The sequence below is a fragment of the Marmota marmota genome, unplaced genomic scaffold (assembly GCF_001458135.2).
Source record: "Marmota marmota marmota unplaced genomic scaffold, marMar, whole genome shotgun sequence".
NCBI classification, from domain to species: domain Eukaryota; kingdom Metazoa; phylum Chordata; class Mammalia; order Rodentia; family Sciuridae; genus Marmota; species Marmota marmota.
In genome coordinates this window covers 5,218,138-5,229,875 of record NW_026000001.1, presented here as the reverse complement: position 1 = coordinate 5,229,875, position 11,738 = coordinate 5,218,138, and the positions used below count along the sequence as shown (strand labels likewise).

The following is an 11,738-nucleotide window of genomic DNA, read 5'->3' as shown; positions in this document are numbered from 1 at the left end:
TTGGTGCTTGAATACTTCCATGGTATTCTAGAAAAATAATGGTTTTCACTAGTGTCTCATTGGGGAATAGAGCCTTGCCCAATGTGTCAATGTAATATGGAGATACTCTCAGTGTCATAGTGGTGCTCAGGGCCTTCTGTCTTTTGTAGGCATTTAAGGTAGCACATGTTTCTTGGTATAAGTTCATGACTTTCTCCAAGGTCTCAGTCTTGTTCAGTGCTTTTCCCAATGACTTACAGTGATGACAATATTTTGTAGGGTATCTTTTTGAGATTTTAGGTATGATTGTGTCTCAGATTTACCCCACAGCATCTGTGATGCAAAAGGACTTCAGTATATAGATTTAGAATGGGTTTCAGAGCCTCCACCAAAGTCAATGGGTGTTTTTTTTTTATCTTTTCCTCAGTTTCCACATGTCTGGGTACTTTTCCCAATTTTCAATGAAGCTCATGGCTTTTCCTTGTTCCTTAGTGGGCCTCAATGCCTTTCACAGTGTTCTCCAGGGTTACAGTGTGACTCAGGACTGTACTTAACATTCCAGGTGTGTTCAGATGATTTTCATGGGTTTGTGTGATTCAAAGGCCTTCAAAAGTGTCTCTTGGCATTTGGGCCTTCACTGGTTTCTAAGTGGTGTTGAGGCTTTTCTCAGTGTATCACTGGTATTCAGGTCTTTTGCATCTCACTAAGCTGGGTCATGGACTCTGGTGTGCATTCAGTGCATGTGGGTCATGGCTCAGTTTCTAGTCTCCTCCAGTCTTACAGTCATGCTCAGGTTGTTCCCACAGATTTTTAGTGTTCTTTTTCACTCCATTTGTTCATTCCATTGAGCTCTTGTACATTCCCACCATCTCAGTGTGTTTCAGGATGTTCCCAGGTTTTCAAAGAGCCAAAGACCTTGCCCAGACCTTAGTAGAACTCATGGCCATCACCAGCTTTCTGTTATTCTCAGTGCCTTTGGCAGAATCTCACTCATGTTCAGTGCTTTTCCCAGAGTCTTATCAGGGCTTATTTAGTTCCCAAAAGACACACTAGGTTTAGAGTTTTTGCCAGGGTCTAGTAATATTGGCACATTTCCCAGGTTCGAAGTAGAGTTGATTGGCATTCCAAGGGTCAAAGTGTTGCTCAGAACCAGCCCAGAGTCTACTGAGTCTCAGGGCACTCCATGGTGCCCATCGCCTTCCACAGTGTCTTTGTGGTAGCATTGCCTTTCCAGCACTCAGTGAAGCTACAACCTTCTCTGGTTACACTAATGATCATTGTCTACCAGAGATTCTTAATGACACTCAGGATATCACTGGGGTCACCATCTTTCCTAGTGTCAGTGTGCCTTAAGTTGTACCCCAGAGTCTCAGGAGGGCTCAAGAACTACCCCAGATTTTTTTAATTGTTTAAAAAATCCATATGGTCTTCATATGCTTGTTATTTTACCCAGTGCTTAGAAGAGGCTCAAGGTTTCAACACGAATCACCAATTTGTTGATTTCATTCACTTTAGTCTCAATGGGGTTCAAAATAATCTTTAGATTCTTAGGAAGGGGAAGGCTCATTTTCTCAGTTTGACAGGTGTGTGCACCAAGATTCTTAGAGCCCTCATTCTCTTCCTAGGCTTTCAATGCAGATCAGCGTGAATCACAGGGACTTGATGAGTTTCAAAGCCAACCGCAAAGTATTTTTTAATTTCAAGGTTTATTACAGGTTGTTTGTGAGGTTCCATGTAATTCTCAGAGTCTTACTGATGCTCAGTGTTTCTTCTAACCTTGAAGTGAGGCACTGGACCTTCTGAAGTGTCAACAATGTGTTCAGGGTTATTCAAATTATCTCAATACATCTATGGGCCTTGTGCAGTGTCTCTGTGGAGCTAAGTGCCATTTCCAGCACAATGGTGGTTCTTGCCATCTTTCTCAGTGTTCATTGTGTATTAGGGCCTTCCAAATAGTGTAATGGGGCCAGAACCTACAGTACTATTTCAGTGAATATAAAACTCTGCTCCATATCTAGTGATGCTTAGATACAACCACAGTATTCTGCAGAAGTAATGGCCTTCCCTAGTGTGTCATTGGGGAATAGAGCCTTGCCCAGTGTGTTAGTGTAACAAGCAGATAATCTCAGTGTCATAGTGGTGCTCATGGCCCTTCTCCCTCATTGTAGGCACTCAGGGTAGCCCATTTTTCTCTGTGTGAGCTCGTGGCTTTCCCCAAGGTCTCAGTCTGGCTCAGTGGTCTCCCCAATGACTTACAGGGGATCAGAGAATTTCCTATGGCCCTTTTTGAGATCTTAGGTATGATTGGGTCTCAGATTTTTCCCACGGCCTCTGTGAGGCTAAAGCCCTTTAATAATTTGTCAATGGACATCATGTCCTCTACCAGTATGTAAGTTGGGTTGTGGATGTTTCCTAATGTCTGCTTGTGTCTCAGTGCTTTTCTATTGAACAATGAAACTCCTGGATTCCTGTGTTCTTTAGAAGGCTTCAGTGCCTTCCATTCTGTGTCTGTAGTTTTCCAGACAATTTCCTGGATTTCCATGTGAATCAGGGCTGTCCATATAATTTCTGGGGTTTTCATACACTTTCCATGAATTTGTGTGACTCAAAGGCCTTCAAAGGTGTCTCTTGGCACTCAGGTCCCTCATTGGTTTTCAATTGGTGCTCAGTGGTTTCCCAGTGTATCAGAGGACTTCAGGGCTTTTGCAGATCACTAAGTAGTCTAATGGACTCTGGTAAAGATTCAGTGAGTTAGAGGTCCTTGCCCAAATCCTCAGAGCATTTCATGGTCTTCTTATTTCATAGTCATGCTTGGCTTGTTCCTCCAGAGTCTCAGTGTTTTGCTTCTTTTCTGCCTGCATTCAGTTGTGTTCTTGGACATTCCCCACATCTCAGTGTGGTTTGGATGTTCCCCAGTTCATCAAACTTAACAAGGCCTTGCCCAGGGTCTCTCTGGAACTCATGGCAATTACCAGGCTCTCAGCTTTTCCAAGGTCTTTTGCAGTGTCTCAGTCATGGTCAGTGCTATTCCTAGAGTCTTACCATGGTTATATAGCTCCCCAAAACACACTGGTTTTAGAGTTTTTCCCTTGATTCAGTAAATCTCAGCACTTTTCCAGCTTGTCAGTGGAGTTCATTGCCATTCCCAGAGCCACAGTGTTGCTCAGGTTCAGACCAGAATATTACTGGGTCACAGGGCATTCCCCAGGGTACAATTGTGCCCAGGGCCTTCTGCATTGTCTTATTCTTGTCTGGCTCCCCAGGCACTCAGTGAAGCTGTAGTCTTCCCAGGTTACCCTGATTATCAGGGCATATGTTACTGCCTTAGTGACACTCAGGGTGTCAGAGTGGCTCAGGTTTTTTGTTTTTGTTTTTCCCCAGAGTCAGTGAGCCTCAGAACCTACCCTAGAGTCTCAGTAGGGCTCAAGGCCTTTTGCAGAATTTCAATGTTGTTTCAACAGGTCCACATGGTTTTCATGGTCCTTGGAATATTGCCCTCAACACGATTCTCAGATTCATTAATTTCAATCACTGTTTTCTCTATGTTGTTCAATATATTCCTCAGATTTTTAGGGAGTCAAAAGGCTCTTCCTTAGGTTGACAGATGTGTGCACTGCCTTCCCAAGATATTTAGTGTTGGCAGCAGGTCCACCCTGGCCCCTGGAGCCCTACCTCCACTAGTTTGTTCTGCATGCCAGTGTGGCCAGCTCACAAGGCCATGGCGAACTTGCGGTTTTTCTGTTCCTGCTTGTCCGTCTGAGACATATGTATCCCACGGGAATGCCTTGACCTTTTCTGGTCTGATGGACTTATTGTTAAGGGAGGTTTCGGTACCTGACAATAATAGATGTTGAAACTAAATTTCTCCCCCCTCCCTCCTGCTTTTGGGTAGTTTTCCACTTCTGCTGCTTGGGGTATAAAAAAGGTGTGTTAGCAATAAAGAGTATTGACTCCTGGATGAAGAACCTTGGTGTCCTGTGTGTCTTTTAACCTCGCCGTCCCTCGCCGGACTCGGCTCCCTTGGCCGGACGCGGCAATTGGAGGTTCCCACCGAGATCCGGAAAGCAGGGGTAAGCGGACGGGGCTCACCTTCTAAGAAAGAAGGGGGAGGATTGGTTTAAAGATAATTTAAAGAGACAGGGTACGTACCATGGGTAACTCAACAGCGAAGGTTCGTCTGGCCAACGAACTGAAAGAGCTGTTAAATACACAAGGAACAGGAATAAAAACTAAGACTGCAACCGAATTCGTTGAAATTATTGCCCAGGCTTGTCCTTGGTTTCTGACAGGAGGATTTCTTAATAATAGTGACTGGGACCTGGTGAGGCATGACCTTCAGAAATTATTGAGGGACCGGGGCTCGGACAGTGTCCCAGTTGCCACCTTTTCCTTATGGAGGTTGGTAAAGGATGCTTTATTAACAGATAAAGTAAAGATCAAGGATCAGCTTGCTGAATGTGAACAGGCCCTTAATCAGGTGCAGGAAGAACAAATGGCAGAATCCTTAAAGGATGAGGGTCCTCTTGAGGACTCGGGCTCGGGGGGTAGGAAACGCCTCCAGATTTCTAAGCCCAAAAAGGATCCTGAGGACCTCAGTTCTCTCTCTGAGGAAGAGGAGGGATTAGAAAGGGAGATAGAGGAATTAGAACATCGCCTTAAAAGGGCAAATGTGAGGGTGCCTAGGGCCCCCTCAATTGCCGCACCTCCTCCCTATAATCCTGATTGGAATGAGGACGCCCCTACTAGACGGGCGGGGGTCCACTGGGGTTCTAGAGCGGCTCAGGTTTTTCCAATGATTGAAAACGCCGATGCTGATGGACAGCCGGCCAGAGCCCATGTCCCCCTAGCCTTCAAGGACATAAAACAGCTTAAGGAGGCGGTCATTAATTATGGACCTCATGCCCCTTTCACATTGACCCTCTTCGAGTCCTTCTCAGCCAGTCAACTAATACCTAATGATTGGCAGCAACTTTGCAGGGCTGTGTTATCTGGAGGGGATTTCTTATTGTGGAAAAGTGAATATCATGAAAGGTGCCGCGAGCTGGCTCAGATTAACCTGAATGCGGGCCATCAACGGCGAAATGCTGAAATGTTAACAGGAACTGGGCAGTATGCCACCATAGGCCAACAAATTAATTACGACCCAGGTGTTTATGCTCAAATAGCCTCAGCTGCAGTCCATGCCTGGAAAGCCCTGCCCGTTTCTAAGACTGAAGCAAAAATTTCCAAGATCTCTCAAGGGCCCTCTGAACCTTATTCGGACTTTATAGCCCACCTAATGCAGGCTGCTGGAAAAATATTCCCTAATCTAGAACAGGCTATGCCACTTATTAGACAACTGGCATATGAAAACGCTAACACTTACTGCCAAAATGCTATTAAGTCCTCCCGGGCCAAAAGTATAGATGACATGATTCGAGCATGCAAAGATATAGATGGGCCTCATATTACTGGTCAGGTTTTGGCTGCTGCCCTTAAGACTGGAATGCAAAAATCTGATAACAGGGGAACCCGCTCTAAGGGGTGTTTTAAGTGTGGGAAAGAGGGACATATAAGGAGAAACTGCCCGGAAAGGAGCGAGGGTGCTGGCAGAGGGATGCCTAGAATTTGTCCTAGATGTCATAAAGGAAATCATTGGAGCAGTGAGTGCAGGTCAAAATTTGACATCCAGGGTAACCCAATACCGTCGGGAAACGGGAGCAGGGGCCCGCCCCGGGCCCCGGAAGCCAAAGTGTACGGGGCAGTGCAGGGACAGAACAGTGCCCCAGGGAGTGGGCGTCTCCGCCGCCTCCCACTGACCAACCCCTTTCTATCTGGGAACTCCCCAGGGGAACACCAGGAAGCGCAGGACTGGACCTCAGTTCCACCTCCCGAGCGGTATTAACTCCCCAAATGGGACCTCAGACGCTGCCTACTGGGGTTTTTGGACCCCTGCCAGAGGGGACGGTGGGACTAGTGTTGGGACGAGGTAGCGCAACTCAGTGGGGCTTGAAGATTCTTATGGGGGTTGTTGATGCTGATTATCAGGGAGAAATAAAAATAGTAGTAGAAGCTACCCAAGGAATTGTTATTCTTCCCCCCGGGGAGCGTATAGCTCAATTGCTGCTGCTACCCTTAGCTTCCATTCCCGGGCACGCCCTCCGTGGGTCCCGGGGCGACGGCAGCTTTGGCTCCACTGGAACTCCCCAGGCCTTTTGGGTAGCTCATTTGGATTCGCGTCCCAACCTGACCATTGAGATACAGGACAAGGCTTTCAAGGGAATACTAGATACGGGGGCGGATGTCTCTGTCATTTCTGAAAAACAATGGCCACCTGCCTGGCCCCTCCAGAGTCCCTTGGCCATATTACAGGGGATAGGACAAACCCGACCAAAAAGAAGTGCCTCCTTTTTAAAATGGAGAGATGGCGAAGGACATAGTGGCCATTTCCAGCCTTATGTGGTGACTGGACTCCCCACGAATCTTTGGGGGAGGGACTTGCTTCATCAAATGGGGGCTATTCTTACTACCCAGACTTTAAAAGGAAATAATAACTTTGTTAATGATGCAATGCTAGACATGGGGTGGATCCCTGGAAGGGGACTAGGAAAGAGACATGAGGGCAGAATATCACCTGTGGATCCAGCGGAACAGGTTACCCGGCAGGGAAGAGACCGGAGAGGACTGGGAAATTTATCCTAGGGGCCACTGAAGTGCGGCCACCTCCACTGTCCATTACTTGGTTATCAGATGACCCTGTGTGGGTAGAACAGTGGCCCCTAACTAAGGACAAATTACAGGCCGCTTCCCTATTAGTTCAAGACCAGCTTAAGTTAGGACATGTGGTGCCCTCTACCTCCCCTTGGAATACCCCTATTTTTGTTATACAAAAGGGGTCTGGGAAGTGGAGACTTCTTCAGGACCTACGGGCTATTAATAAAACTATGCAACACATGGGACCCTTACAGCCAGGGCTACCCTTTCCTACTGCGATCCCAAAGGATTGGCATCTTATTGTCATAGATTTAAAAGATTGTTTCTTCTCTATCCCCTTAGACCCACGAGACCGAAAGCGTTTTGCTTTCTCCTTGCCTTCAACAAACTTTAGGGAACCTTACCAACGGTATGAATGGACCGTCCTACCTCAAGGGATGACTAATAGTCCTACAATGTGCCAATATTTTGTAGCTGAGGTTTTACGACCCTTTCGACAGCAGTTCCCACAGCTCTACCTCATTCATTATATGGATGACATCTTACTGGCAGGGCCCAAGAAAGAAAGGCTTCTTCAATCTTATGAAGTCCTCCAATCCCTTCTAAAAGGGGCAGGGCTGGTCATAGCACCCGAAAAGGTGCAGTTTCAACACCCTTACAATTATTTGGGATACATCATTAATAACATAGGAATCTTTCCCCAGAGACCCCAGTTCCAGATAAATCAGCTCAAAACTTTACATCAGTGGCAGACATTCCTTGGAGAAATACAGTGGCTGCGCCCGTCCTTTCATATTCCAACTGGAGAGCTCAAACCCCTGTATGACCTCTTGCGAGGAGATCCTTCTCCTACGTCGTGTAGAGTACCTACACCAGAAGCCTTACGAGCACTGAGGCTAATAGAAGAGGCTCTGCAGGACATGCAGATTACACAGATAGATTATTCTCTGCCCTTGTCATTTATAGTTCTACCTTCTAAAATTACTCCCACAGGAGTGTTCTGGCAAACGGGTCCCATTTATTGGGTCCACTTGCCGGCTTCTAACCCCCGGGTATTGACTCCCTTTTATGAGCTAGTTATTAACTTAATTTGGAAGGCTAAATATTTGGGTGATGCATTGTTTGGAAAAACCTTTGACATACTTATTCAACCTTACACTCAAGATATGATACACAAGTTACAACAAGAACATGACCTTTGGTGTCTTTTCCTGTGCAGCTTTAAGGGTCAGATTGATAATCACTTCCCTAAACATAGACTTTTGGAGGGCTTTAAAAGGTGTCCCATTATCTTCCCAAAGATTATGAAAAGGGAACCTATTCCAAAGGCCCAAACTGTATATACAGATGGGGCCAAAAATGGATTTGCCGTCGTTTTTGATGGATCTCAAATTCTCCGACAACCTGTGTCAGGTCAGTCGGCCCAAAAGGCGGAAGTTGAAGCTTTAATCATAGCTCTCAAAGTCTATAGTTCTATTCCTCTTAATGTATATACTGACAGCTTGTATGTAGCCAATCTGGCTCTAGTCATAGAAACAGCATCATATATTGGAAAGCAATCCACCATCACAGAACAACTACAGGTAGTACAGCTTCTCATTTGGGCTAGACGAGATCCTTTATACATTGGCCACATCCGAAGCCATTCAGGGCTCCCTGGACCTTTGTCAGAGGGCAACGCAAAAGCAGACGCTGCTACTCATGCTGTTGGCCTTTCCTGTGTGACGACCAAATATGATAAGGCCTTACAATTCCATAACAAATTTCATTTAAATGCACAGTCTTTACGCTTCCACACAGGATGTTCACGAGACCAAGCTTTACAAATTGTCTCATTATGTCCAACCTGTGCACCATTTATTCATTCTCCTTCCCTTGGGGTTAATCCAAGAGGATTACAACCTAATGATGTCTGGCAAACTGATGTTACACACTTCCCTAGCTTTGGTAAGCTCTCCTTTATACATGTTTCCACTGACACATATTCTGGCTTCATTTTTGCCACCTTACATACTGGAGAGAAGGCTAAGGACGTAATCAGTCATCTTCTAAAAGCCTTTTCCTCCATGGGCACCCCACGATGCCTCAAAACCGATAATGGTCCCGCATATGTAAGCCAGGCGGTTCAACGGTTTTGCACCCAATGGGAAATTAATCATAAGACTGGAATCCCTTATAATCCACAGGGACAGGCTATCGTGGAACGAGCCCATCAACATTTAAAAACTTATTTGCAAAAAACAAAAGAGGGGGAGATATACCGGAATTGTCAGGGACCACAAGCACTTCTAAGCATAACCTTATTTACTTTAAATTTTTTACTCACTGACACTGGAGGGCGCACGGCTGCACAACGCCACTTTTCCCCTCCCACTGTACAAGATGCTCAAATAAGGTGGAAAGATTTATCCACCGGAAAGTGGCAACCCCCAGCTCCACTCTTAGCTAGAGTGAGGGGAGCTGTATGTGTTTTTCCCCCAGGAACTGAGAAGCCCATTTGGATCCCGGAGCGCTGCACCAGACCGGTGAATGAAAATTCAAGACAAAATGAAGTTCCCAAGATGGCTGATCCTGCCGCTGTTGTTCTCACCCCTTCAAGTGAGTGCCGAGACACACCTCATGAGCTGGACCCCGCTTGTGGCATTCCTTCTGGACAGGTTTGCTGAAGGAGGGCTTGACCCCCCACCTGGGAATATTCATGAATATCTTTTTGGAGCCCCTTGTGAGTGTAAGGGAGGGCCCCGGCACTCGGCCCCCTCTGGTTATATCCAGAGCATTGATTGTGGGACTAAAGTAGCCTATATGGCGGCTGAACTCAATCAAAACATCGGAGGATTTGAGCAACCAAAATGGGTATGTGTTAATAAGCCCGGACTTGTTGTCCCTAATCCGACCGAGACTCTTGGAAGCTGTTCTGCCACTTGTCATTACACCCCGGCAATGCACATCTCCTGTTATACATCGGCCTCAATTTGTGTTAATAATCAAGGAAAACAGTATTTTGAGGCCATCCTAACTAACACCCGTGGAGAATGGGGGACCACTTATAATTATATTCCTTTTCTTGGTGACCGGGGAGGGGAAGGCATCACGACTCGGTTAACGGAGGCGGGATGTGAGGGCGTCGTGGGTAAACCTTCCTGCTGGCCCATGCAGGCCCCCATCGGAGTCTCTGATGGAGGGGGACCCACTGATGCTATCAAACACCTTCAGGTGATTAAGCTTTTAAAGCCGGAGATCCCTAAGCCTACATACCACCCCTTGATATTGCCCAAATCCCAGCTTCCTGATTTAGATGCCAATACATTAGATATCCTAGAAACTACCTTTTCTTTACTTAACAGTTCTAATCCTACCCTTGCTGGTGATTGCTGGCTCTGCATGACGGCAGGTGCAGTCATGCCATTGGCGGTTCCCATCAATTATACCATTGATGATGACAACACATGTCAATCTGGGCTACCCTTTAAGGTGCAGCCTCTAGGTGGTTTTATGTCATGCCTTCTGGGCATGATGCAAAATAATACCTATGATGTTGATGTTGGAGTCTCTTCCTTTGGAAACTGCTCATTAGTAAAGAATTACTCCTCACCTACTCCGCCCATTTGTCCCCCTAATGGTACAGTTTTTATGTGTGGTGGAAATTTAGCTTTTCCCAGGCTCCCAGCAAATTGGACTGGTGGTTGCGTTCTGGCATTACTGCTTCCTGATATCACGATTATCTCAGGAGATGAACCCCTACCCATTCCTAGCCTAGACATCTTAGTTAGAAGACACAAGAGAGCTGTGCAGGCCTTACCACTCCTTGTTGGCCTTGGAATAACCGCTGCTGTGGGTACAGGCACGGCGGGATTGGGTACGGCTATACATTCTTACCGCCGCCTATCTCAACAGCTTATAGATGATGTGCAAACCCTGTCGGGAACCATTAAAGACTTACAAGACCAGATAGACTCTCTAGCAGAAGTAGTTCTTCAGAACAGGCGGGGTTTAGACTTGCTTACTGCCAATCAAGGGGGAATTTGTTTAGCCCTTGGGGAGAGGTGCTGTTTTTATGCTAACAAATCTGGCATAGTTCGCACAAAAATTAAACAACTCCAAGAAGACCTAGAAAAAAGGAGGAGGGAATTATTTGAGAACCCTCTCTGGACTGGACTTAATGGATTTTTGCCTTATCTTCTTCCCTTATTGGGACCATTGTTAGGCCTCCTTCTAGTAGTGGCAGTAGGACCCTGCATTGTAAATAAGATAGTACAATTCATTAAAGATCAAATTAATATCTTAGCCTCTAAGCCGATACAGGTTCACTATCAACGCTTAAAGATGGATGATCGCCTCTCTGAAATATACTTCAGACCGATCCGAAGATGAGTGTCCTCCTTAAAAGAAGAACTCCTGCCATATCTTTTCTCTATGCATACCTCTCCCTCTTGCTTTCCTGTACTAGGATCTTTGCTGTCTAATCTCTCGGTCCAATCACATCTGCCATTCGGCGGTGACGGTCGTGGGTCCCGTAGGTGGAGACGGTTAAGCGTTCACCGCAATAATGTCTTGATAGGTCATAACACCTTGAGCTGATCTTGTAGTACCCAGTGACGGGCAACTTTCACGCTTGCTGTGCGACCTAAGACAGGGAATCGGGGCCTTCCCAGAGACGGGTAAGCATCGCAAGGGCTGTGAACGACCTAAGACAGGGGCTACTTGATTCCCACTGGCATGCAAAAAACAAAAGAGGGGGACTTGTTGGCAGCAGGTCCACCCTGGCCCCTGGAGCCCTACCTCCACTAGTTTGTTCTGCATGCCAGTGTGGCCAGCTCACAAGGCCATGGCGAACTTGCGGTTTTTCTGTTCCTGCTTGTCCGTCTGAGACATATGTATCCCACGGGAATGCCTTGACCTTTTCTGGTCTGATGGACTTATTGTTAAGGGAGGTTTCGGTACCTGACAACAATAGATGTTGAAACTAAATTTCTCCCCCCTCCCTCCTGCTTTTGGGTAGTTTTCCACTTCTGCTGCTTGGGGTATAAAAAAGGTGTGTTAGCAATAAAGAGTATTGACTCCTGGAT

General features: G+C 46.4%; 1 protein-coding gene across 1 annotated transcript; it reads left to right on the top strand.

The window, feature by feature from the left end:
* Positions 1 to 9,288: 9,288 nt before the first annotated feature.
* On the top strand, positions 9,289 to 11,491 carry LOC107157063 (syncytin-1-like). The gene has a single exon (XM_015503331.2). The coding sequence runs from the start codon at positions 9,292 to 9,294 to the stop codon at positions 11,041 to 11,043; it is 1,752 nt and encodes a 583-aa protein (XP_015358817.2). The 5' UTR covers positions 9,289 to 9,291; the 3' UTR covers positions 11,044 to 11,491.
* The last annotated feature ends 247 nt before the right edge of the window (positions 11,492 to 11,738 follow it).

Bases quoted from the DNA above. Each gene is read 5' to 3' on its own strand.
- LOC107157063 (XM_015503331.2), top strand. From the start codon at position 9,292: ATGAGCTGGACCCCGCTTGTGGCATTCCTTCTGGACAGGTTTGCTGAA.